This window comes from Bombina bombina, chromosome 4 (genome assembly GCF_027579735.1).
Source record: "Bombina bombina isolate aBomBom1 chromosome 4, aBomBom1.pri, whole genome shotgun sequence".
NCBI classification, from domain to species: domain Eukaryota; kingdom Metazoa; phylum Chordata; class Amphibia; order Anura; family Bombinatoridae; genus Bombina; species Bombina bombina.
This window is the reverse complement of record NC_069502.1, coordinates 1,047,167,377-1,047,195,117: the sequence shown is the minus strand read 5'-3', so window position 1 is coordinate 1,047,195,117 and position 27,741 is coordinate 1,047,167,377. Positions and strand designations below refer to the sequence as shown.

Below are 27,741 nucleotides of genomic sequence, written 5' to 3'. Positions count from 1 at the left end.
GCTAGAAGTATTCTTTTTGCATGCGTTGGGTAACGCACGTATTACAAGTTGAAATTGAAAAGTTTGGGCACAAGTGCTAACCAGACATGCACAAAATGCAGAACTTCGAATATTGTAATCGTGTTAACATATTCCCCCCTAGACTTCAATGGAGCATGAAAATTGAGAAAACACTAACACCCAGACTCGTGCAAAAACCCAATTGCGTGTACTCAAGTGCACTAACCTGACATGAATAATGAATATTTCACATTCCAAAGTTCTTCACATAGCAGAATATGTTCTATTTATTCTTAAATACAGGAACGAACTGGCTCAATACCATAGTTAGCCTGTTCTATGGCGATTTACCACCTGGGTGCAGTTTTTTAGCCCAGTAATACTTTTCACAGAGAAGAAATTTCCTGTAGAATATCAGTCTGATCCCACCTATTACGGTCAGTCCAGCGCCGAAATACCAGGCAATTCCTCTCTGAACAAGGAACACAGCAACCCCCGACGATCATTTCGGCCTTCATTGGGCCTCGTCAGTGAGGTGTAGCTATATTCCTCTAAGCACACTGAGCAAGGAGTCCATGTCTGGTCATCCTAATAGCCCCATCCAATGTTACATCAGCCTCCAACTGTAGCTTCAGTGAGACTTCAGCATCTGCAATTCCTATGACTATTCTGTCTCTAATTTGCTCCTCTTTAGCAACACCAAACTCACGATCATCTGGGGTTGCTGTTTTCCTTGTTTAGAGTGGAATTGCCTGGTAATTGGGCTCTGGACTGATCATAATAGGTGGGATCAGACTGATATAATTCAGGAAATTTCTTCTCTGTGAAAAGCATTACTGGGCTAAAAAGCTGCACCCAGGTGGTAAATCACCATAGAACAGGCTAACAATGGTATTGAGACAGTTGTTCGTTCCTGTGGGTGCACTTCTCTCTGTATGTATTTAGTCTCACTATGGGAAAAAGGGGCAACCAGACGTGGACTTCTTGCTCAGTGTGCTTAGAGGAATATGGCTACACCTTACTGACGAGGCCCAATGAAGGCCGAAACGATCATCTTGGGTTGCTGTTTTCTTTGTTCACAGTGGAATTGCCTGGTATTTCGGCTCTGGACTGATTGTAATAGGCGGGATCAGCCTGATATACTACAGGAAAGTTCTTCTCTGTGAAAAGCATTACTTACTGGCCTAAAAAGCTGCACCCAGGTGGTAAATCACCATAGAACAGGCTAACAATGGTATTGAGCCAGTTGTTCGTTCCTGTGAGTGCACTTCTCTCTGTATGTATTTAGTCTCCCTATGGGAAAAAGGGGCAACCATACGTGGACTTCTTGCTCAGTGTGCTTAGAGGAATATGGCTACACCTCACTGACGAGGCCCAATGAAGGCCGAAACGATCGTCTGGGGTTGCTGTTTTCTTTGTTCAGAGTGGAATTGCCTGGTATTTTGGCTCTGGACTGATTGTAATAGGCGGGAACAGACTGATATACTACAGGAAAGTTCTTCTCTGTGAAAAGCATTACTGGGCTAAAAAGCTGCACCCAGGTGGTAAATCACCATAGAACAGGCTAACAATGGTATTGAGCCAGTTGTTCGTTCCTGTGGGTGCACTTCTCTCTGTATGTATTTAGTCTCCCTATGGGAAAAAGGGGCAACCAGACGTGGACTTCTTGCTCAGTGTGCTTAGAGGAATATGGCTACACCTCACTGATGAGGCCCAATGAAGGCCGAAACGATCGTCTTGGGTTGCTGTTTTCCTTGTTCACAGTGGAATTGCCTGGTATTTTGGCTCTGGACTGATTGTAATAGTTGGGATCAGACTGATATACTACAGGAAAGTTCTTCTCTGTGAAAAGCATTACTTACTGGCCTAAAAAGCTGCACCCAGGTGGTAAATCATTATAGAACAGGCTAACAATGGTATTGAGCCAGTTGTTCGTTCCTGTGAGTGCACTTTTCTCTGTATGTATTTAGTCTCCCTATGGGAAAAAGGGGCAACCAATACGTGGACTCCTTGCTCAGTGTGCTTAGAGGAATATGGCTACACCTCACTGACGAGGCCCAATGAAGGCCGAAACGATCATCTGGGGTTGCTGTTTTCCTTGTTCAGAGTGGAATTGCCTGGTATTTCAGCTCTGGACTGATTGTAATAGGCGGGATCAGACTGATATATTACAGGAAAGTTCTTCTCTGTGAAAAGCATTACTTACTGGCCTAAAAAGCAGCACCCAGGTGGTAAATCACCATAGAACAGGCTAACAATGGTATTGAGCCAGTTGTTCGTTCCTGTGAGTGCACTTCTCTCTGTATGTATTTAGTCTCCCTATGGGAAAAAAGGGCCACCAGACGTGGACTCCTTGCTCAGTGTGCTTAGAGGAATATGGCTACACCTCACTGACGAGGCCAAATGAAGGCCGAAAGATCATTTGGGGTTGCTGTTTTCCTTGTTCAGAGTGGAATTGCCTGGTATTTCGGCTCTGGACTGATCGTAATAGGCGGGATCAGACTGATATACTACAGGAAAGTTCTTCTCTGTGAAAAGCATTACTTACTGGCCTAAAAAGCTGCACCCAGGTGGTAAATCACTATAGAACAGGCTAACAATGGTATTGAGCCAGTTGTTCGTTCCTGTGAGTGCACTTCTCTCTGTATGTATTTAGTCTCCCTATGGGAAAAAGGGGCAACCAGACGTGGACTCCTTGCTCAGTGTGCTTAGAGGAATATGGCTACACCTCACTGACGAGGCCCAATGAAGGACGAAATGATCATCTTGGGTTGCTGTTTTCCTTGTTCACAGTGGAATTACCTGGTATTTTGGCTCTGGACTGATTGTAATAATTGGGATCAGACTGATATACTACAGGAAAGTTCTTCTCTGTGAAAAGCATTACTGGGCTAAAAAGCTGCACCCAGGTGGTAAATCGTCATAGAACAGGCTAACAATGGTATTGAGCCAGTTGTTCGTTCCTGTGAGTGCACTTCTCTCTGTATGTATTTAGTCTTCCTATGGGAAAAAGGGGCAACCATACGTGGACTCCTTGCTCAGTGTGCTTAGAGGAATATGGCTACACCTCACTGACGAGGCCCAATGAAGGCCGAAACGATCATCTGGGGTTGCTGTTTTCCTTGTTCAGAGTGGAATTGCCTGGTATTTCGGCTCTGTACTGATCGTAATGGGCGGGATCATACTGATATACTACAGGAAAGTACTTCTCTGTGAAAAGCATTACTGGGCTAAAAAGCTGCATCCAGGTGGTAAATCACCATAGAACAGGCTATCAATGGTAATGAGCCAGTTGTTCGTTCCTGTGAGTGCACTTCTCTCTGTATATATACAGTATATATACAGATATACATAGGAATATCTATTTAAAAATACATTGGAATGTGAAATATTTACAGTAAATACACAGATAAACACTTTATTAAATATGAATGTTGCATAAATATGAATTTTCATGTTTTTAGCTACTTGACTGCAAAGGGCTCCAATGCACTGTATATATATATATATATATATATATATATATATATATATATATATATATATATATATATATATTTATTAGGGATGGGCGAATGTTTCTAAAATTCGCAATTTAAAATGAATTTTGATAACATTTCAATAACATTCGAAAATATTAGTTTGAATAATAGAATGTTTAGCTATGTATTTTATATCACATTAAATTTCGAAATGTAATATTTGAATTTGAATGTCACATTCGAATTCGAAATAGTATTTCTAGTCTAATACTGTGTTTTATAAATGTAATATTCTAATTTGAATGCTACATTCTAATTCAAATGTCACATTCAAATTTGAAATAGTATTTCTAGTCTAATACTGTTTTATAAATGAAATATTCGAATTTGAATGCTACATTTTAATTCAAATGTAACATCCAAATTTGAAATAGTATTTCTAGTCTAATACTGTGTTTTATAAATGAAATATTCAAATTTGAATGCTACATTTTAATTCAAATGTAACATTCAAATTTGAAATAGTATTTCTAGTCTTATACTGTGTTTTATAAATGTAATATTCAAATTTGAATGTCACATTCGAATTCAAATGTCACATTCAAATTCGAAATAGTATTTCTAGTCAACAACTGTGTTGTATAAATGTAATATATGAATTTGAATGTCGCATTCAAATTCAAAATAGTATGCCTAGTCTACAACTGTGTTTTATAAATGTAATATTCAAATTTGAATGTTACATTCGAATTTGAATGTTACATTCAAATTCAAATTTCACATTAGAAAACTGAAAATAACATTTGATAATATAATTTTTATGAATATTCGTTCTTATCAACATTCGATTATGTAAATCGAATTTTTACAATAACATTCGTTCTATTATTCGAATTTGAATATAAACACATCCGCACATCCCTAATATTTATGTGTCTATATGTGTACATATGTCTGTAAATACGTATATATACATAAATACCTGAGACCTCAAATCTTTGAGCCTTATAACTTTTTCTGCAATTTTTTTTAATAATTTTTATTTGAAAGTGCTAATATGAGATGTAACTGTAATTTTAAAAGTATTTTTGATGTGCTTTTAGCAACTTTTTTGGCTTGCGCAACAGTTAACCAGAGCTCTGAAGTTGCACCAACCCGACGTGAGTTAAATTCAATTTTTTTTAATGTTCACCCTTGTGCAACCACTTTTATGAAATGGCAAGTGTTCTTGCAAGTAAATGTGTGTAACTATGCCCAGACATAGGCGGGCCTAGTGTTAGGCCAAATAGGCGACCTCCTAAGGCCCCACTCTTGATAAAGCCTAGCAGAGGGGCATAGAAAATGTGCTTTCTTTGGTTTTCCTGCCCCTAGGATGTTAGTTTTTGGTAGTATAGTAGCTCTGCCCATGCATTTTCTCATGGCACAGCTGGATATTCTAACCCTCACAACCTCTTACACAACTGCAAGTTCTCTCGCTGTCAAGTACAGACTCCTCACTTCTTTCCACCTCCAGTGCTCTCAGCTTCAGCATACTCAAAAGGCATAAGGAACACAGGCAACAATGCACATTTAAAAGGGAAAGGGATACTACATTTTCAGTATTTTATCCCCTGTATCCAGAGGTAATAAGCCACCATTAACATTGCTTATATTCTCTCTCTCTCCTCTGTCCCTTCTCTCACATTCTCCCCTCTCATCCTCTTCTTTCTTTACTCTCTCACTCCCCTCTTTCTTTCTCTCTACTCTCCTTCCTCTTTTGCACCTCCTTTGTCTCTCTCTCTCTCTCTCTCTCTCTCTCTCTCTCTCTCCCTCCGCTTTTTCTCTTATCTCTGTCACTAACTTTACTTTCTTCCCTCTCCTCTCTCGGACTACTTCCACTCTCTTAACAATCTCTATCCCTCTCCTCTCGCTTCAATCTCCCTCTCACTTTTCTCCAACTGTCCTTACTCTCCTCCTCTTTTCTGTTCTCTCATATTTCACTCCATTTTTGTAACTCAATATCTCCATTCTCTCACTTTCTCCCCTCTTGTTCTTCCTTTTATTTTTCTTTCCACTCTCTGCATTCTCTCCTCTAGACTCTGTCTTATCTTGTTGTCCTTTCTCTTAGTTTTATTTTCTTTGCTATCTTTCCTGTTCGTCTCTCCCTCTCTCTCCCGTCTCTATCCACTCTGTCTTCACTCTCCTTTTTATAACCATTCTCTTTATTCCCTTTCCATTGATTCTTATCTCTCCTTCACACACTCTCTGTTTTCTTTCTCTTTTCTCCCCCTTCCACCTCTCTTTTCAATTACCCCTCATTTCTCTCTGTCTGTTTCTCCCTCTCTCTCACTGTGCTTTTTTTTTTTCTCTCTCTTTCTAATTTTTTCCCTTTTTTTTCCTTGCATTATTATTGGGATATTAGGTACCATCGAAAAAAATAAAATAAAAAGAGGGGAAAGTATTGTACACAACCAGGTGTACAGTACAGTACTTGATAGGTAATACAAATTAAACATAAGATAAGTCTTATATTTGAATTTTGCCTAAGTCCTCACCAAATCTAGAGCCACCTCTGGCATAACTGCAGGGGTCTCACAGGTCCAGGGTCCCACATTTAGGGGCCCATCTTGCATCAATTTTTTGTGTACTGCCTCCTCCCCCCAACACACACACACACACACACACACACACATACACACACACACACACACACACACACACACACATACACATACACACACACACACACACACACACACACACACACACATACACACACACACACACACACACACACATACACACACACACACACACACACACATACACACACACACACACACACACACACACACACACATACACACACACACACACACACACACAAAACAGGGCTCACAGTGTACAGAAAGTGGATAGAATTCCATTTACAAATATGGTGGGAGCATTTCCATGATGGTCACCATTGTACGGAAATATTTGCCCCATATTTGTAGAGGAAGACTGCATATTCTCAGGTACAAACTAACCATGGGGTGGGAAGGACCAGTCACAGCCACACGGAAGCAGCCCCTCTTTCTTCTATGTGGCTCAAATACTGTTGATCACAAACAGCCAGAAAAGGGGCTATTAAAATAGAGCCACATACTTTACTCTAGGGCTCAGTTAGGGCCAGTTACGCTCCTGAATATGCCAGTAATTTCTATCCTATTTATATATCTATAGGTAACTTATTTAAAGAGTAAGTATATCTGTATGTTTCTCTGTTATCCTATTTCTATCTGCCTGTTGCTTCACTTATCTATAAACATATCCCATAGAAAAAGCCAGGCTATGATCTCTGTTTCAGTCTTTAAAGCAAAAAAAAAAAATCAGTGCTGTATTCTAGATTATTGTATCATTCCCTTAAAATATGAATATTAAATAATTCTGTTAGTGCAAGCCTCCCCCACAGCTCATGATAGGCATATCTACCAGTGCACAAAGGAACTCTGATTATTTCCATACATCTTTTTTGATGTGTTCTCGCTGGCTTCAGATCTCAAATATGAGTCATAATATTCCCAGACCATTAGAGCGATAGCTTTTTGGAGAATAAAAAAGGTATTAAGAGTCAGAGCTTACATTATCACTAAATTTGGCTCCCTTTTATATAAGTTTTAAAAATAATGATCCATAGTGATAACCATAGATAATTATCTGACTGCCTAATGAAATAATGAACTTATTAAATAAAGACAAAATCACATATGCTATTTATAATATGATGGCACAAGTATACAAGTATCTCATTAAATTAATATTTGAAACGCTTTATTGATTCACTAATTGACGACAACTGTTATTAACTATGTGTTATCAAAATGATTAAGCAAGAAACACGCAGTGTAGTATTTATTTTGCAAAAGCTGCAGATTCAATATGGTTCTGAATCAATAAGCACACTTTTAATTACCAGGTTCATATTATTTGGAGATAAGTAGAGAGTTTAATGTTCGAATACAATTGCTGCAATGTCATGTTAATGTATTATTTTTTGCTGTTAAATTAAATAGTGCCATTCATTATACTAAAAAGACATCTGTACATTAAATTACTTAGGGCCAGATTACAAGTGGCGCGCTAACAGTTCCGTGTGAGCGAAAATGGGTTTATCACAGGTTTTTGCATGTGGGTTTATCTCTCGTTAAAAGGGATAGCACCACGTCCTCAGAGGTCTGGTTAACTTTTTTGCAAAATGAAAAAGTGCCAGGAAGCATATCAAAAATACATTAAAAGTACAGTTACATTCATAATAAAACTATCTAATAAAATTATTTTAGAAAAATTCCACAAAAAGTGCTTTTTTGTAAAAGTATGGTATATTTACATGATTACAAATATTACCTTTCATGAGTTGGCAGAGGTAGGGGTACTCAGTTCTATATACTTGGTCACACTGCACAAATACATTGCTAAATATAGAAGACAAACAGATGCCTGATATATATATATATATGTATATATATGTATATATATATATATATATATATATATATACTGTATATATAGCTAGGTATGAATAGAGAGTTTGATTTGAACCCCCTTATTTAAATATAGCTTAATATATTTCCTCTTGCTACATGTATGCCTGTTGTGCTCCTTATCTCTTTAAGATGTTATTTACGACCGATCTCGTAACTGATTTATACACCAAAACAATAGATAGGAATAATCTTTTACATAGGGTGACCATATTGCCGCTTTAAAAAGGGACATGTGAAAAATACATATGGCAGGGCTTTTTAAATAAACGTTTTTAATAAGTTCAAATATAAGAACCCTGACACATGTATTTTTCATATGTATCCCTTTTTAAAGCAGCAATATGGTGACCCTACTTTTACATAAAAAAAGGTTTTCATCCCCCTAACATATTCAAATCAATACCCAAATCATAATTTTTGAGGGTAGATGGAATTGTAATAGACCCGGCAAAAAAGGAGGTCAGGTTAAATGAAATGCAACAAAAATTTAAGCAACCTGGTTAGGGTAAAATTGAATTAACAGATATTAAATTAAAAATGCATGACAGGAAAGAAAGGGCTGCAGATAAGTAAGTACATATAATACTTTAAGTAATAAGATATTAAAATTAAAATAGAAATTCAGGAATTTAAATAATTACCTAGAGCTGCATACCTCAGGGGATATACATGTTGGAAGAGAATAGTTACCCTGACAGAAAAAGGATACACCATTTTTTGGTAAACCAAGAGATGGCACATACCCTTGTTTGGGTTGTGCCCATTGCAATAATGTTATTAAGGGAGGAGAGATATCTAGAGATATTCATTCACAGGATATAAATACAAGATTAAGGGTTTCTTCACATGCAACTCTTCATATGTGGTCTATGCCCTTAAATGCCCATGTGGGCTATTATATGTTGGCAAGACTACCCAAAGGGTCAGGGACCGCACAGGACAACACAAATCTAATATACGAAACCCTGATATAGGCTACTTACCCGTAGCAGCACATTTCCACCAGATGGGACACCAAATAAATCAGTTTAGATGTAAGGTCTTAAATCAGGTTAAAAAGAAGGTTAGAGGAGGAGATAAACAAAAAAAAATGCTATATAAAGAGGCCAGGTGGATTTGGAAACTAGACACTATACACTCAAAAGGTATGAATAGAGAGTTTGATTTGAACCTCCTTATTTAAATATAGCTTAATATATTTCTTCTTTCTTGCTACATGTATGTCTGTTGTGCTCCTTATCTCTTTGAGATGTTATTTATGGCCAATCTAAATATTGTAAATAAGAATATGTTCAAGGTGACAAGGGGTTAATAGTAAAGCTAGGGCATTCCAATTGTGATACTTTGTAACCCCTTCTTTCCTTCCATAAGGCAGGGAGAGTCTACAACTTCATTCCTTACTGTTGGGAAATAAAACACCTGGCCACCAGGAGTGGGCAAAGACACCCCAGCCAAAGGCTTAACTATCCCTCCCACTTCCCCTATCCCCCAGTCATTCTTTGCCTTTCGTCACTATAGGAGGTGGCAGAGAAGTGTCAGAAGATTTGGATAGTCCTGTAATGGGTATGTTCCTTTGAAGAAAGGACTGGAGTTTTAAGTAATAATCTCACCCTCTCAGTGAGAGTATTGATGAAAGTTAGAGTCTGGAGATGCAGGGACATTTTTTCTGCGAACCCATCCAGACTGTCGCTAACAGCTCCTGAGCAATCATTGTTGACGAGTTTCACTGCTTGCTGTTACACACTCAAGTCCATGTTAGAAGTGCTGCTGCAAGACTGTCACATTTGAGAGGCTGTGCCTGTTCCACAGCATAGATACTGGAGGGTAAGACCGTTTTTTATATATCACAGTGTGGCTCCTTTATACCTCAATAGGATCAAAGGGTTAATATCTCCTTCAGGGAGATTATTTGAACAGCTTGGGGATTTATATCTGCTTAAGGTGAGAGGGTTTTTCTGGGCTCATAGACTGTGTGTTATTTGGCTTGGAACAAACCGGTTTCACTTCCTTTTTTGAAGTGTTGCACAACTCATAATAGCTTAGCGCCCCTTTTTCATAGCAGGGGAAGTCCTGTCTTATGCACCATGTGACCGGGTGCGGTCTCTTTCATTTCCCAAGATCCTGCAGCAGAGTGCAGACACCATTCCTGAGGACAGCGTTTTCACTGTTAGCTGTCTGGGTCTATGAGGTGGTGCCTCAGCCCTTGGGAGTATTAAGGTGCCGTTTTTTTAAAATAAAAGCGTTTCTTCTATATATACAAAGCTACGGAGGACTCTAAAATACATTAGAATGTTCTGCTCCTTCTGTACTGATTAATAATTCCTGTTTATATTGTGAGGAGGCTGTGGTTTGCCCACCTGCTCAATTTTGTTCCATTTGCCTAAATACTGTTCTAAGAGTCTAAGAAGGGAAACAAGCCTGCTAATACTCATAGCACTATTAGCCCTTCTGAGCCGTCTACTTCTCAGGAATCTGGGTCCCGAAAAATTACTACCTTTACTACATTACCCGCTCCACATGCAGTTCCCAACGGCTCAACTAATCCCCCATCTGGAGGGGACCTTTTTCCAGCGGACTTTGCCGCGTAGTTACAATCGGCAGTGTCTGCGGCCCTGAGTGCCTTACTTCGCTCTAACAAATGCAAGAGAAAGGTTAAACATAGTTCTCCTAACCTAGAGTCATCTAAATATCTGTCAGATTTAGCTACTATATCCCAGCTATCCAAGGATGAGTTAACCTCTGTAGCTTCAGAGGGTGAACCTTATGAGTCGGAGACTTCAGTTTCTAAACCTACTTCAGCGAAGAAACCTTCCTTTAGATTTAAAATTGAGCATCTGTTCGGTCTACATTTGAGGTTCCAGAGGCTACACTCCCTGAGGAACCTAAGATCCCTAAATTAGACAGGGTTTATGAAGATAGGAAGGTCCCTCTACATTTCTCTGTGCCAGTTAAGATGGTGAACATTATTAGTAACGAATGGGAAAGAATAGGAACTTCTTTTTCCCCCTCTTCTACTTTTAAAAAAATATTCCCGGTCCCTGACTCTCAATTAGATTTGTCGCGCTCCATCCCTAAGGTGGATGGCGCTATATCTACGCTGGCTAAGCATACTACTATCCCTCTGGAGGATAGTTCTTCTTTTAGAGAGCCTATGAATAAGAAAATTTAAACTTTTCTGAGGAAGATGTTTCTACATACAGGGTTTTTATTTCACCCGGCGGCAGCTGTAGCCATGGTTGCTGGAGCAGCTACCTACTGGTGCTACACTCAACTGAGAATTGCTAACTCTTCATCTGTGATGCAAATATGCAGATTATTCGCCTAAATGCAAAGGCTGCTGGCTTTGCGGTTCTACCCTGCCGGGATCTCTGGTTGAATACTTGGTCTGCGGATATGACTTCTAAATCCAGACTCATTTCTCTTCCCTTCAAGGGAAAGATTTTATTCGGTCCAGGGCTGGACTCCATTATCTCTACATTTACCAGAGGGAAAGGATAAGAAGAATAGGCCTAAGGGACGGCAACTGTCTAATTTTTGTTCCTTTCGTGCTGACAAGTCACAATGACAGCAGCCCTCTTCAAAGTCCGAGCAGCCCAAGAGTACTTGGAAGCCGGTTAACTCCTGGAATAAGTCCAAACAGACTAAAAAGCCTGCCGAGAACAAATTGGCATGAACGGTTGGCCCCCGATCCAGGATCGAATCGAGTAGGGGGCAGACTGTCTCTTTTTCAGACGCTTGGTTCCAGGATGTACAGGACCCTTGGGTCCTGGAAGTTGTATCTCAAGGCTAGGATTCAAGCCTCATCCGCCTCATCTGTCTGTCTACAAGACCAGAAAAGAGGACTGCCTTCTTAGGTTGTGTACAGGATCTCTCCTCTCTAGGAGTATTTGTCCCGGTATCTACACCAGAAAGAAGTTTGGGGTTTTATTCAAACCTTTTCGTGGTTCCAAAGAAGGAGGGAACTTTTCATCCAATTCTGTACCTAAAATGCCTAAACAAGTTTCTGAGTGTTCCCTCTTTCAAGATGGACACAATACTGTCAATCCTTCCTCTGGTTCAGGAAGTACAGTTTATGACCACAATAGACCTGAAGGATGCATACCTTCATGTCCCGATTCACAAAGAGCATTTTCAGTTCCTGAAGTTTGCTTTTTGGACCAGCACTTCCAGTTCATAGCTCTTCCATTTGGCCTAGCTACTGCTCCAAGGATATTTACAAATGTTCTGGGGGCTCTTCTAGCCGTTGCCAGAACATAAGTTATTGCAGTAGCGCCTTACCTGGATGATATCTTGGTACAGGCAACATATTTTCATCTAGTGGAAGAACATTAGGAGTCCCTTCTCCATCTTCTTCGATTACATGGATGGAAGATAAACTTGGAAAAGAGTTCTCTTACTCAAAGTACAAAGGTGAATTTTCTGGGAACTATAATAGACTCCATATCCATGAGAATATTCCTCACAGACCAGAGATGTTGCAAGCTAGTTTCTGCATGTCTTGTCCTCAAGTTGCCAGAATTTTAGCTTTCCTTCAGGATGGACTGGAGAATGGTTTATCTTCTATTTCCCTGAAGGGACAGATATCGGCCCTGTGGGTGTTACTGCACAAACGATTGGCTGAGCTTCCGGATGTGCAGTCCTTTGTTAAGGCTCTGGCTAGGATCAGACCCGTGTTTAGATCTGGAGCTCTATCTTGTTCTTAGTGTTTTGTATCAGGCTCAGTGTTTTTTGTTGGCTATTGCCTCTGCGTGCAGAGTTTCTGAGATTTCTGCTTTGCAATGTGATCCCCCTTATCTGGTCTTTCATGCTGATAAGGCGGTTTTATGCACTAAATTAGGGTTCCTCCCTAAGGTGGTGTTGAATCGTAATATTTATCAAGAAATTGTTGTTCCTTCCTTGTGTCCTAAACTTTCTTCAGTGAAGGAACGTTTGCTTCACAATCTAGATGTGGTTCGTGCCTTGAAGTTCTATCTTCAGCCTACTAAGGAATTCAGACAATCTTCCTTTTTCTTGGTTTGTCTACAACCCCGCCTGTAATTTTTTATTTTTTTGACAGGCAGCTCCCTTTATATATTATTTCTTCTGGCACCTATAACCTGATGTTTCTCCTACTTTTCTTTGTTCCCTTGGCAGAATGACTGGGGGATAGGGGACATGGGAGGGATATTTAAGCCTTTGGCTGTGGTGTTTTGCCTCCTCCTGGTGGCCAGTTTGTTGTATTTCCCAACAGTAAGGAATGAAGTCGTGGATTCTCCCTGCCAGGAAGGAAAGGAATTATTTTATATATATATATATATATTACTACTCAGAATCCCTGACATTATCATATGCACTTTATTAAACAAAACCACACTGCACACTTTTAATAACATTGTTCATTAAATATACTGAAACAGCAATCTTTTATAACAATGTAAGAATTAAATGAGATACCCTTTGCCCATAGTACTCCCTAGTATAAGTATCAATGAGAAATGTCAGATTAAATACAGTAGTGTAGAGAAGCCAGTGTAAATTCCACTGTTTCTGGCACAGGTAATTGCTTCCTTCACTGACAGTTGGTAGGTTTTTAATTTAGGTCAAGCAGGTGCAGTGAATTTGTGTTGAGTGCAAAATTGGGGGGAAAAAAATCTTTTTCCTGCAATTTAGTTTAAGATCTTTTATTTTAAACAAGATTCTCTGTTTTAAAGACAATTTATGAGTTAATTACACATTTCTCTTTTCTTCTTAACTGCTATTTTGTCTCCAATGCAGTACTAGGTTCTTGTCTTTGTTCTTAACTGACTCGTGGATAATATGTTGGGTGGGATAATTCATGGACATTTTATCACTTCATCTTTCAACTTTTCTTCAGCACAATTATTATTTTGTTTATTTACTACTCCTACTTTTAGTGTGTTCTTCTAATTATGTTCCCTCTCTCTCACCTGTGCCTTGTGAACATTGTTTTTCTTATGATCACTTGACAGCCATAAGAACATTAAAGTATTTGAGTTTAGAGATACGCTTCTTTCAAATGAGGAGCCTTGTGATATATTTCTACTGTGGGGTGGGTGATATAAAAATGACTTCTTTAGAGTTGCTATGAAGAATATGTCATTGTTTTTGTTATTGTAACAAACAGCAAACCACTTTCCATGTCTTCTCCATGGTGGAGTGCTGAACAAGCTTGAATCAGTGGCTGAGAGGCCCAGCTCACCAAAAAAAAACCTGGACGCAAACTGTCACCTAGATTACGAGTTTTGCGGTAACAAGGGTGCGGTGCTATCGAGCAGTTTATGCTCACTGCTCACTTACAGACAACGCTGGTATTACAGGTTTTTAGAAACCCGGCGTTAGCCGCAGAAAAGTGAGCGGAGAGTAAAATTTTGCTCCACATCTCACCTCAATACCAGCGCTGCTTACGGTAGCGGTGAGCAGGTAAAACGTGCTTGTAAAAGTGAAATATGTAGGCGCTAGTGGTAGCCACACGGATAATCCTTCAAATAATAGTACTCAACAAATGTATATGTATCCAACAATAGATAGAAATTAATTAAACCACTATTAAAACATTAATACAATTGACCACATATACAAAACAATGTATGCATATCAGGGGAAAGTCCTGTAATAGAAATATAAAATGTCCGCAATTATTATACGACCTGTAATAGAAGTGTGGAATAAGTCCAAGTTCTATGCTTATGCAGGACTGTCTTTTATTTCCTCTCCTCTCCTCCAAATGTTACTTTGTAAATGTGTTCCGTAAGTAACATAAATGTTGCTGGCGATTTCTTTATTAAAGATTACTTGTGCAGGGTGCTGCTCTTATATCTGCTCACTCTTCTGCTTCAGATGAAACAAGGTACAATTCTAAAAAGAAAAACAAAAGCGCATCCTCCGATTCGAGTGTAGAATTTTATTACAAGAATAAAAGAGCTAAAAAATATACACTTACAAAATATCAGCAAGAAATACGCCTGTCAAATATAGCTGGTATAGCCCATCCGGTATCAAAGATGTACCGTCCTATGTTTCCTTCAATGTACCGCTGCCACTCAAACTCCTGCTGTCACCGTGTAGTTTATCTCTTCACATCCGAGATCATTTGGGAGTGAGTATGATACTTAGCGGTCCTGTTTGAGGAAAGCTGGAATCCTATATGATCAGACCCTCGGTGCTTGTGCATGATTTCCCCATAGGAATCAATGGGGAGAGCCGGCTGGAAAAAAACCTAACACCTGCAAAAAAGCAGCGTTCAGCTCCTAACGCAGCCCCATTGATTCCTATGGAGAAATACATTTTATGTCTACACCTAACACCCTAACATGAACCCAGAGTCTAAACACCCCTAATCTTACATTTATTATTAACCCCTAATCCGCCGCCCCCGACATCGCCGAAGCCTACATTATATTATTACCCCCTAATCTGCCGCTCCGGACACCGCCGCCACCTACATTATACTTATTAACCCCTAATCTGCTGCCCCCAACATCGCCAACACAAATTATATTTATTAACCCCTAATCTGCTGCCCCCAATGTCGCCACCACCTACCTACACTTATTAACCCCTAATCTGCCGTCCCCAACGTCGCTGCCACTATATTAAAGTTCTTAACCCCTAAACCTAAGTCTAACCCTAACCCTAACACCCCTTAATTTAAATATAATTTAGTTAATTGTAGTTATTTTATTTTAGATTTATTTAAATTATTCCTATTTAAAACTAAATACTTACCTATAAAATAAACCCTAACCTAGCTACAATATAACTAATAGTTACATTGTATCTATCTTAGGATTTATTTTTATTTTACAGGCAACTTTGTATTTATTTTAACTAGGTAGAATAGTTATTAAATAGTCATTAACTATTTAATAACTACCTAGTTAAAATAAAGACAAATTTACCTGTAAAATAAAACCTAACCTAAGTTACAATTACACCTAACACTACACTATAATTAAATTAATCATCAGCCAATAGGATTTTTTCTACCTTAATTTCGATTGGCTGATAGAATTCTATCAGCCAATCGGAATTGAAGGGACGCCATCTTGGATGACGTCATTTAAAGGAACCTTCATTCTTCAGTTGGACGTTGTTTGAAGAGGATGCTCCGCGTCGGATGTCTTGAAGATGTATCCACTCCACGCCGGATGGATGAAGATAGAAGATGCCGCCTGGATGAAGACTTCTGCCCGTCTGGAGGACCTCTTCTTCCCGGCTTGGATGAAGACTTCTGCCCGTCTAGAGGACCACTTCGCCCTGCTTCGTTGAGGACTTTGGCCCGGTTGGGTGAAGACTTCTCAAGGTAGGGTGATCTTCAAGGGGTTAGTGTTAGGTTTTATTAAGGGGGTATTGGGTGAGTTTTAGAGTAGGGTTGGGTGTGTGGGTGGTGGGTTTTAATGTTGGGGGGTATTGTACTTTTTTTACAGGTAAAAGAGCTGATTACTTTGGGGCAATGCCCCGCAAAAGGCCCTTTTAAGGGCTATTTGTAATTTAGTATAGGGTAGGGCTTTTTATTATTTTGGGGGGCTTTTTTATTTTATTAGGGGGATTAGATTAGGTGTAATTAGTTTAAAAAACTTGTAATTATTTTATTATTTTCTGTAATTTAGTGTGGTTTTTTTCCGTACTTTAGATAATTGTATTTAATTGTAATTAATTGTATTTAGTTTAGGTAATTAATTTAATTATAGTGTAGTGTTAGGTGTAATTGTAACGTAGGTTAGGTTTTATTTTACAGGTAAATTTGTCTTTATTTTAACTAGGTAGTTATTAAATAGTTAATAACTATTTAATAACTATTGTACCTAGTTAAAATAAATACAAAGTTGCCTGTAAAATAAAAATAAACCCTAAACTAGATACAATGTAATTAGTAGTTATATTGTAGCTATCTTATTTTACAGGTAAGTATTTTGTTTTAAATAGGAATAATTTAGTTAATGATAGTAATTTTATTTAGATTTATTAAAATTATATTTCAGTTAGGGGGTGTTAGGTTTAGGGTTAGACTTAGGTTTAGGGGTTAATACATTTAATATAGTGGCGGCAACGTTGGGGGCGGCAGATTAGGGGTTAATAAATGTAGGTAGGTGTCGGCGATGTTAGGGCAGGCAGATTAGGGGTTAATAATATTTAACTAGTGTTTGTGATACGGGAGTGCGGCGGTTTAGGGGTTAATATATTTATTATAGTGGCGGCGATGTCCAGTTCGGCATATTAGGGGTTAAAAAAAATATTTTAGTGTTTGCGATGTGGGGGGCCTCGGTTTTGGTTGTTAATAGGTAGTTTATGGGTGTTAGTGTACTTTTAAGCACTTTAGTTAAGAGTTTTATGCTACGGCGTTGTAGTGTAAAACTCTTAACTACTGACTTTAAAATGCGGTACCAGTCTTGACAGGAGAGGGTGTACCGCTCACTTTTGGTTAGACTCGTAATACAGGCGCTATGCAAGCCCCATTGAAAATATAGGATACGCAATTGACGTAAGTGGATTTGCGGTATTTCCGAGTCTCGTAATACCAGCGTTGGGACCTCTCAACGCTGCTTTTTAACCCTAATGCACAACTCGTAATCTAGCCAATAGTGTTCAAAGAAAGGCCTGGGGTAAGAAAACAATGAAACTATGCTAAGTAGCTGAATTCTCTCAAGTATTTTAATCAGCTCCTACAAAACAAACAACATATGATTACTGGAAAATAACTGTAAGTTTGTAAATTCAAATATCAAAGAAAGACATAAGATTGTAAAAGTTTAGTCTTGCTATCATGAGTTAAGGTATTCTAAATTAGACAGTCCGGGTCAAGGCCTCACATGGAAAAACAGCACAAAATCATTTAACAAATGCAGAGTCCACAAGCAAGGTAAAGACACAAACCAAGTCAGTCCAAACAAAGGGTTTAATTGATCTTCTAGGCCTCCTTAAAGGTATTGAACACCTAACTGCAGCAGGGAAAGAAATCACCCTTTTACACAAACACTTATCATGAGAGTTATGATAATCAACAACACATATTTGAAAGGGCGGGATTACTTTTTTCAGATAAGGGGCTCATGTCCCACCATGTATTGTGGGTTCAACAGAAGTGTGGCTCATGTTCCACCATGTATTGTGGGTTCAACAGAAGTGTTGCCCTACATCCCTAATTTTCTTTCATGTGGCTATGGCTCTATCAGGTGGTCATTGTTGACCGCAGTGATTGACTTATAGCCACCATGGGACATAGAACCCTTTATTAGAACAAGTGTTGTTATCTCTCTCATAATAGGCATCACGTTGCATTTTAGCACATTAAAATTACTTATTTGAAAGTGAAACACTCCCTCTTTGATATGAAAGGTGTATTGTATGCAGGTTATAGGGTTAGAGGATCTTTTGAAGTAACTGCCACCATATTGTAAATACATGAGGAAGGTGATTCACTGACTAGTGACTGGGGTATGAGGGGTGGTTACCCTCTTCCATAATGAGGTCACATGTCCCTATATGGCCTACGGGGTAATAGAAGCTCTAAAAGTATCACCCTACCATTAAAAAATACCATTGTACATAGGGTGAAGGATAAATCATTACCATGGTAATCACCAGTAAATCAAAGAGTGGTAAGACCCCTCATCCAAAAATTTATTTTCACATCTTCTATATTGGGTGCAAACAATTCACTAACTAAAACAGAGGAAGAGATAGGGGCTCCCTTTATACAAAATCTCACTACTATCGATTGAGTCAGGTGATCACCATTTCTCACATTACAAGTGGAGAGCGAGTGATATTGGGTTTTTCTGCGCAATGGAAATAGCACGAGTATTACAAGTTCTGCTCCTTCAACAAAAGATACTAAAAGCAAAAATTGATAAAAGTAACCACATTGCATTTAAATGATATGATTTGTATATTTTAACTGCCCTTAGTTCTCTGTGGTTACTTCTCATTCACTACAGCTGATGCAGAGGTGCAAACGATAGTTAACTAACTGCATCTGTAGACCATGATAACAGGTTCATTCCAGCAAAGACAAGGCATAATATAATGACATAATACATTTATCAGGAAGTTTTGCTTTTTACATACTCTATGATCCTTGTACTAACAATGCTCACTATGAAATGAAACAGCAATTTTTACAAGAAATAATCAACAAACATAAATACTACTGTTGTCAAAACCAAAGGAAGCCTCTGGGAACATGAGCTCTATATCTATTAACAACAGAATACAATGCAAACCTGGGAAAATATTCATTTACAAGTATATGTCTCCAAAAACAGAAGAAAGAAATGTTCATGGATAGATGTATCCATTAAATTGTGTGTTGTGTGCCTGTGCTACATCTCAATAAATGTCTGCTATGGCATAAGCCACCATAAAAGTTTATGTTAAGTGTAGTGGCAAGAAGAAAGATATTTTTTTCCCCTGAAGTAAGCAGTTTATTGAAACAAAAAATAGAAATAAAATCATGATTAGATCAATGGCATTCTGTAAACATGATAATGTGTGTCATTCTTAATGAAATTGAAATAAGGAAGAAAAATTAGTCTGTTAAAGGGACAGTCTAGTCAAAATTAAACTTTAATGATTCAGATAGGGCATGTAATTTTAAACAATTTTCTGATTTACTTTTATCATCAAATTTGATATGTTCTTTTGGTATTCTTAGTTGAAAGCAAACCCTAGGTAGTCTCATATGCTAATTTCTATGCACTTGATGGCCGCCTCTTATCTGAATGCATTAGACAGTTTTTCACAGCTAGAGGGCATTAGTTTATGTGCTTCATATAAATAACATTGTGCTCACGCATGTGGAGTTACTTATGAGAGGGCACTGATTGGCTAAAATGCAAGTCTGTCAAAAGAACTGAGATAAAGGGGGCAGTCTGCAGAGGCTTAGATACAAGGTAATCATAGAGGTAAAAATGCATAACTGGGAATGAGTAATAAAGGGATTATCTAATTGGTAAAACCTTAGATTCTGGCTTGTTAGTGACATATGAGGGATGGAGATGAGCATCACTGATATTATATATTAATATAACTGTGTTGGTTATGCAAAACTGGGGAATGGCTAATAAAGGGATTATCTATCTTTTTAAACAATAAAAAATCTGCAGTGGCTTAGATACAAGGAAATCACAAAAGTTAAAAGTATATTAATATAACCGTGATGGTTATGCAAAACTGGGGAATTATCTATCTTTTTAAAGGGATACTAAACCCATTTTTTTTTCTTTCATGATTCCGATGGAGCATGCAATTTTAAGCAACTTTCTAATTGACTCCTATTATCAATTGTTCTTTGTTCCTTTGCTATCTTTGTTTAAAAAGCAAGAATGTAAGTTAAGGATCCAGCCCATTTTTGGTTGCGCTTGCTGATTGGTGGTTAAATGTAGCCACCATATAAGCAAGCACTATCCAGGGTTCTGAACCAAAAATGGGCCGGCATCTTAGCTTAGATTCCTGCTTTTTCAAATAAAGATAGTAAGAGTACAAAGAAAAATAATATATAAGATAATAGGAGTAAATTAGAAAGTTGCTTAAAATTGCTTGCTCTATCTAAATCATGAAAGAGAAAATTTGGGTTTAGTATCCCTTTAAACAATAAACATCAGCTCCTCAGTCAGATCATTTCTCAGAGACACTCAGAAGGGAGCCCCTACTATTTTGGGACTACTTTGTAATAGCCCCCCATCGCTCCAAACACACTATTTCCAGACTATACTTGACTATGCAATCTGGTCTACTTAAGACCAAATCCTCGGTTATGACAGCCTGGGAAAGGGACTTGAATATGACTTAAGACCTAGTGGACTGGGAACACCTATTTCAGACCGCTGATAGAGGCCTTTTGAGTGCAGACTTAAAAGAAAACGTTATGAAAACACTTTTCCGATGGTACTTGACACCGGTTAAGACCGCACATATGTCCACACAAGGCAGCAAACTATGCTATCGAGGGTGCGGGGAGGTAGGCACATATCGCCATATGTGGTGGGACTGCGCTGGGGTCAAAGCAATCTGGATGAGATTGGCTTCTTTCATGGGTCGCCTGATAGGTGAGGAGATCAATTTCATTATACAACAAGCTCTCTTACATGATCACAACACCTTATATAACAAACGCTTAAATACCTTTTTCAATATTCTATGTACGGTCACCAGAACATGTATTGCTAAATATTGGAAGACGGGGTCCCTACCTGGTCTGAAATAATTAATAAGATACAATACACATACAATATGTATGAATTGGCATCTGGGATCCTAGACAACAAGGACACATTTCATCAGATCTGGTTCTATTGGATAAATGGGGATGCTTCAGACCGGGATCTACCCAATAGGAGTACCATACCTTGATCAACATGCATTACACACTTAGATTCAAAAGCACTACCATGATAAGCTTATCCAGCTGTTGCTGGATATGTTGTCACCTTTATCCATTTATATTCCCCCCCCCTTTTTTTTTTCAATATAAATTTATGGTATAACTTACCTTCCTTGTCATACATTGCTCAAGGGGATAAGTTCTCCCCCTTTCTCTTTTATGTCTCTTAGAGGGAGGTCTAGGACACCATATATGTTATGTTTTACATCATGATTGCGGAGAACTGAGATCTAATTTTTGAATATTTGAGTTATACAAGTTCGAAACTTTATTTGTTATGACAATGTGTTTTATTTTCAATTTGTTTGAAAACGTAATTGGCAAATTTTGATGTAAATGTACTTCATAAATCTTTGCAAACTTTAATAAAAAATATTTAAACATAAACAATAAACATTCTGGCGTACACCGTCCCTTTAAGGAATTATTTCTTTGGAACAGTCTTTACTTAAGTACTACAAAAAGGTTTGCCTCCTCCACCAATCTTGGTAATAGCAGCCGTGCTGAACTCATCTTATTATGTTATGAAATTTAATGTACCTGGTTTGGTAGTATAAAGCTTTGGAAGAAAAGCCCATATTACACAGCAGCATTCAACCATACACTACTGATTATGAATGATTATGCATATTTATTTCCTACTTTTAGAGTTGACATGCCAGCATTCTCTATGTCTAGATAAGTCGTTGAGCTAATACATTTAATGAAAATTAAATGGGTACAATAAGATTTAATTTCCTTCTTTATCATGCATTTGGGTCTACTTCAGTAAGTACAACAGACATACTGCACCACATATCTGTATACAGTACAATGATTAATAGCCTCTGAATTCTAGTTTGCAACACATATATCGGATTTTAATTGTGCCTAACGCAAACCAATGTTATAAAGCACAGCAGGGCAGATGTTAGATATTTTAATTTTGGACTCTTCAGAAGCTCTATCCATGTTACCATATCACCTGTGCTCATGTAGAGAAAAATTCAAATCTGGCATATTCTGGCTCTTTGGGATTCTTTATAATTTAGTTATATTTAGAAGGTTATGCAATCTATATAGTGTCTGCTATAAAAATTTACAGCTAGTAATTTTTTACAATTTAATTTTTTTTAAATTTTTTATTTTTTTTTAGGTAGTAAGCATCACAGTACGGAAGAAACAGTTAATGAAAATAAAGAATATGAGATAAGAAATTTGAAAGAATTGGACAATAGCGAGAAGCAACATGACATCAATGAAGAAAGTAAACACAGTCATGAAACCAAAACATCAAAAGAGCAAAATGAAGAGAAACGACATCATGTGGAAAATGAAAGTATGGAACAAAAAGAAGAAGATAGAGAAAAGAAGCATATGGACGATAAAGAGGAAGATACAGGCCACTCTAAAGAAAGACACTTTTTGGAAGATGACGATAAAAGAGAAATTCACAAGGACCTTTACAAAAGTGAAGAAATAAAGAAAGATGTAAAGGAGCAGGATTATTCACAAGAAAGTAAGCACAACATTTTTGACAAGAATGTACACAGTGCAGCTAAAAGTTTAGAAGAGATTTCTGAAGAAGAGGAGGAACCCAAAAATGTACAGGAAAATAAGAGGCATCATTTAAGGGAAAATTGGAGAGAAAGTCTGAGTCATCCAGAGAAACACCATTCAGCTCAAACTTATGAACCATCTAAGGAATCAGAGGAAAGCAAAGAGGAAGAAAAGAAAAGAAGTTACACGCCAAAGCACATTGAACTTGGACAAAAATTCCATGGTTATGATGAAAAAAGAAGTTATGAAGAACAAAGACACCACTTTGACTCAAATGAGGAAGAGCCAGAGTATAGAGGACAGAAAAAACACTTTGGACTCAGTTCATTTGCAGATCTTTCAAGCAATAAAGCTTATGATAAGAGAGTCTCCAATGACATTTCCAGTTTAGAAGAAAGTGAGGAGGAAAGAGAACACAATAATAAACACATGCAACATGAAGACAAAGAATCAAAGAGACATCACTTTGAAGGGGAAGAGGATACAAAGTATCATGAAGAAAGAAAGAGGTGGCAAAATACACAACACGAAGAATCAAGATTTCACTTTGGTCACAGTAAAGAAGATAGTGAGGAAAGTGAAGAAGATGTAGAAAAAAGGAATGCCAAGAATGTGTTGCCAAAGGAAAGGCTTTATGGGAAAGAAAGATATCACTTTGAAGACACAGAAGATGAAGAACCACAAGAGACAAAAGAGGAAGACAAGCGACATTATATAGGTGAAGAAATGGTCGATGAGTTTAAAAGATACTATCCAGAACATTCTGAGGAGAAAGAAAAAAGCCAATATGGTGAAGAACTAAAAAAACATAATTATGGAGAAAGTAAAGATGCTTTTGGGGAATCTAATTACTTTGATAAGGAAAAGAATAAACAACACAGTTCTGAAGAATACAGAAGATTACCAAGTCAGTATCGCTTCCCTGAACAGCTAAAATGGAACAACAGGTATTTTGATAAAGATGATAGTAGTGAGGAAGAACCTAAACGCAACCTAAAGAACAAAAATATGTTTCCTGAATACAGTGATTATGACCTGTGGGGGAAAAGGTTTCTGGATGATATGAGTCATGGATATGGTGAGAAGAGAAGTACACCCAAGATTCACAAGTTTGATATCAAAAGACAGTATGACAGAATGGATGAACTTGCACAACTACTTAATTATAAGAAGAAATCAGTTGAGTTTCCAGACTTCTATGATTCTGGAGAAATTAAAAAACGACACTTTAATGAAAGCCCTAACTTCAACCAGAGACCATTAACAGATGAAGAGGTAAAAACTCAAGCGTAATTAATACTGCACAGAACACTATAAGTTACAATATATACTGAAAGTAAGCTTTGCTTTAAAGGGACACTGTACCCAATTTTTTTTCTTTTGTAATTCAGAAAGAGCATGCAATTTTAAGCAACTTTCTAATTTACTCCTATTATCAATTTTTTTTCGTTCTCTTGCTATCATTATTTGAAAAAGAAGGCATCTAAGCTTTTTTTTGGTTTCAGTACTCTGGACAGCACTTTTTTATTGGTGGATGAATTTATCCACCAATCAGCAAGGACAACCCAGGTTGATCACCAAAAATGGGCCGGCATCTAAACTTACATTCTTGCATTTCAAATAAAAATACCAAGAGAATGAAGAAAATTTGATAATAGGAGTAAATTAGAAAGTTGCTTAAAATTTCATGCTCAATCTGAATCACAAAAGAAAATTTTTGGGTACAGTGTCCCTTTAACTAATATTTAACAGCAATGCACAAACTGTTAACTAAAAATAAAATGTTCCATTATTTGCTTTCTATTAAACTGGGTTTAATTGAACATTATGCAAAAAAATCCTTCCTGCAGTGCATTAGAACATCATTTTTAAATTTCTGACAGTACCTAACTATAGGTCTTATTATTAAAAACTCTCCGGCTTAGAGAGAAATAATAATGCAGACTTCCCAGGGGTAAAACTTATTGAATTCTCAAAAAAAGGTGGAATCTAAAAGCTCCAAAGTGATAAGCTGCCTCCCATAGAAAGTAATGAGGCTCTTTGGGACAGAGGAGTGTGAGGGTAACAGGGGCACCTGGCACTGATATAAACTCTCAGTTTGCAGCAAATGCAAATTAAACTAAGATTTCACTCCAATGTATCGAAGGATATCAGCATGGGAAAGAAGCTTTCCCAGATGCTATACAGCTGCCACTGAGCCAAGCATTCAAGGCTGGTCATCATTTGATTGGCATAGTGTAAATACCTATAGTGTACATGTTTTCTGAAGTAGAGAATGGAGCTGCAGATATGCATGTGCAGGATTATAGATCGGTCATGCATACTCTGTATATTATTGGACATTATTAACATTATGTCTTTTGATCCATGCAAAACATATAACAGATGGATAATGTGCATTTACTTGTGTTTGCATCAACTTTTATATTATATTAATAAACTGTAATTTAAAAATGACTATCATGTCCATTTTATATAATTGAAAGTTTGTGTCATATCACCTCCCTTCTTTCCTCTTAGCTATAAATTAGACATGTGCATTGGACAACATTTTGGTTCAGACGAATAGTTTGTTCTGAGTTTTTGCATTCTTTTGGGTTATCATTTGTTAATGAAATTCATTGAAACAAATGAAATGCCGTTAAAGCCCCCAAAAAATCGCATCTTTGATTACAAAAGTTAAACATTGAAAAAAGAAAATGTTATGTGTTAAATACATAGTTAATGTAAGTGCCGGAGCAATGATGCACTACTTGGACATAGCTGAGCAAATCGGGTGAGCCAATGAAAAGAGGCATCTTGTCTGCTAAGCACTAACTTGTTTCCATTAGTGCATTACAATTCCTGGTCTTATGTTTTTCAACAAAGGGTACCATGAAAAAAGTCAATTTGATAAAAGAGGTAAACTGAAAAGTATCTTAAAATTACATGCTCTGCAATCTCCTTAATTTTGAGTTTTATGTCACTTTAAAGGGACACTAACGTCAAAATTGATTCAGAAAGAGCAAACAATTTTAAGAAACTTTCCACTTCTATTATCAAATTGTGTAGTCTTTTTATATGCACACTATTTTAAGGCACCAGCTCACACTGAGCATGTGCAAAATGTCATAGTATGTACATATATATAAGTCTGTGATTGGCTGATGGCTGTCACATGATACAGAGGGCTGGCAAATTGAAGGACATTTTGAAATTTATTAGGGGAAAACATCTACTGCTCATTTAATAAGTGCTATTGTTTTGTATTTTTATTATGCACTTATCATGCAACACTAGCATACTGAATAGTCCTTTAAAGTCATGTTTTTATATGTGCATTGTATATATGAACAATAAAACACAGCATTGGAAAAGTTCTGCAAAAAATGAAGATTTTAAAAACAATTGTTAGCAAAATGCACGTAGATTTATTTCAGTCCTGGAATACATGGTGTGTTGTGCGTATCTGGTTCCTTTTGTATGACCATTTTGAGTTCAGATGTAAATAGCCTTTTGCATTGTTATAAGCAATCAGTGTGTAACATGCTCTAATCAAATTTATTACGTATAGCTCTCCCAGAATTTTTCGTTAGAATATCCCTTTTAATGTTCTTTTAAGTTTATGAAAAAGATACCAATCTGTAAAATAATTATTCTCACGCCTCATCATTTATTTGATGTCTTTGTAGGAAAAAGAGCTTGAAAATCTGGCGATTATGGACATGGAACTGCAGAAAATTGCTGAAAAGCTGAGCAACAACAGACAAGGTTGAGAAACAAATAAATAATAACACCAGCAGCTTAAAACTACCATATATTATATTTAGTTCAAAACATTCCTACATTTCTTGTCAAACTCACTGCATCTCCAAGGGGAGAATGTTATTTAGCCAAGACAAGCAAAATGTAGATCACTGTCCACTTAATAGTATTTTACACTGTTGGAAAAGTCTGAAATATGCTATTGATAGCAAGATAGCATGATATATAGCATATATTGTTAACTATATACATTTTAATATGCTTGTGGAAATGTTTTTTTGTGTCAATGTACTTTAATACATTTAATACATTTAATGTACATTTAATGTGTTGAGATTTGAAATAAAAAAAAAAATCTTTTTGGTCTTAAGTCCAATTTCTAAATTAATTTATTTGCTTGACATGGAAGATTTGTTTGCATAACAATGATTTATACATGCAAAATGTATACAAACAAAAAGTGCTAAGAGCAGAATTAGATAACTATTAAATATACAATATTAAGCTGGACAGATAGCTCATTGTGCTAATGCACTGTTACAGAGATCTGTGCCAACCCAAGGGTTGCAGGTTTGATCCTGGAAAAGTCCACTCAGCCTTTCATCCTTCCGAGGTCGTTGATTAATAATAATACCTGTTATCAGTGCCACAAGTTGATTAAGTTGAAGTATTTAATTATTATGTATGCAGTTACCTTTCCGTGCACCAAAACGTCTAGCTACACTGTAAACTGCCAAGCCTGCCCAGAAAAATAAATAGTATGGGAGTGGTGTACTGCAGGTATATTGTATATTAAAAAGTACAAAAAAAATATTTTTTTTCTTTCTTCAACCACTCTAGTCAACCTCCAAACCAGTATATCTAATTTGCTGAATGAGCAGCAATGCACTACAGGAAGCTAGCTGAGCAGAATGGTTGAGACAGTCAGCAGCTAGCTCCCAGTAGTGCATTGCTGCTCCTGAGCCTACCTAAGCATGTTTTTCAACAAAGGATACCAAGAGAACTAAGCAAAGTTGATTTAATGCTTTGGAATTCTAAATCATGAACATTTCATTTTGACTTTACTGTCCCTTTCACTATATTTTCCTGT

General features: G+C 37.3%; 1 protein-coding gene across 1 annotated transcript in view; it reads left to right on the top strand.

The window, feature by feature from the left end:
* CHGB (chromogranin B) overlaps positions 1-27,021 on the top strand; it is a 143,761-nt gene extending 116,740 nt beyond the window's left edge. Inside the window, exons 4-5 of the mRNA XM_053709336.1 lie at positions 22,504-24,182; positions 26,579-27,021. Coding sequence (XP_053565311.1) covers positions 22,504-24,182; positions 26,579-26,662 — 1,763 coding nt within the window. The 3' untranslated portion in view covers positions 26,663-27,021. The remainder of the gene's footprint in view (positions 1-22,503; positions 24,183-26,578) is intronic.
* The last annotated feature ends 720 nt before the right edge of the window (positions 27,022-27,741 follow it).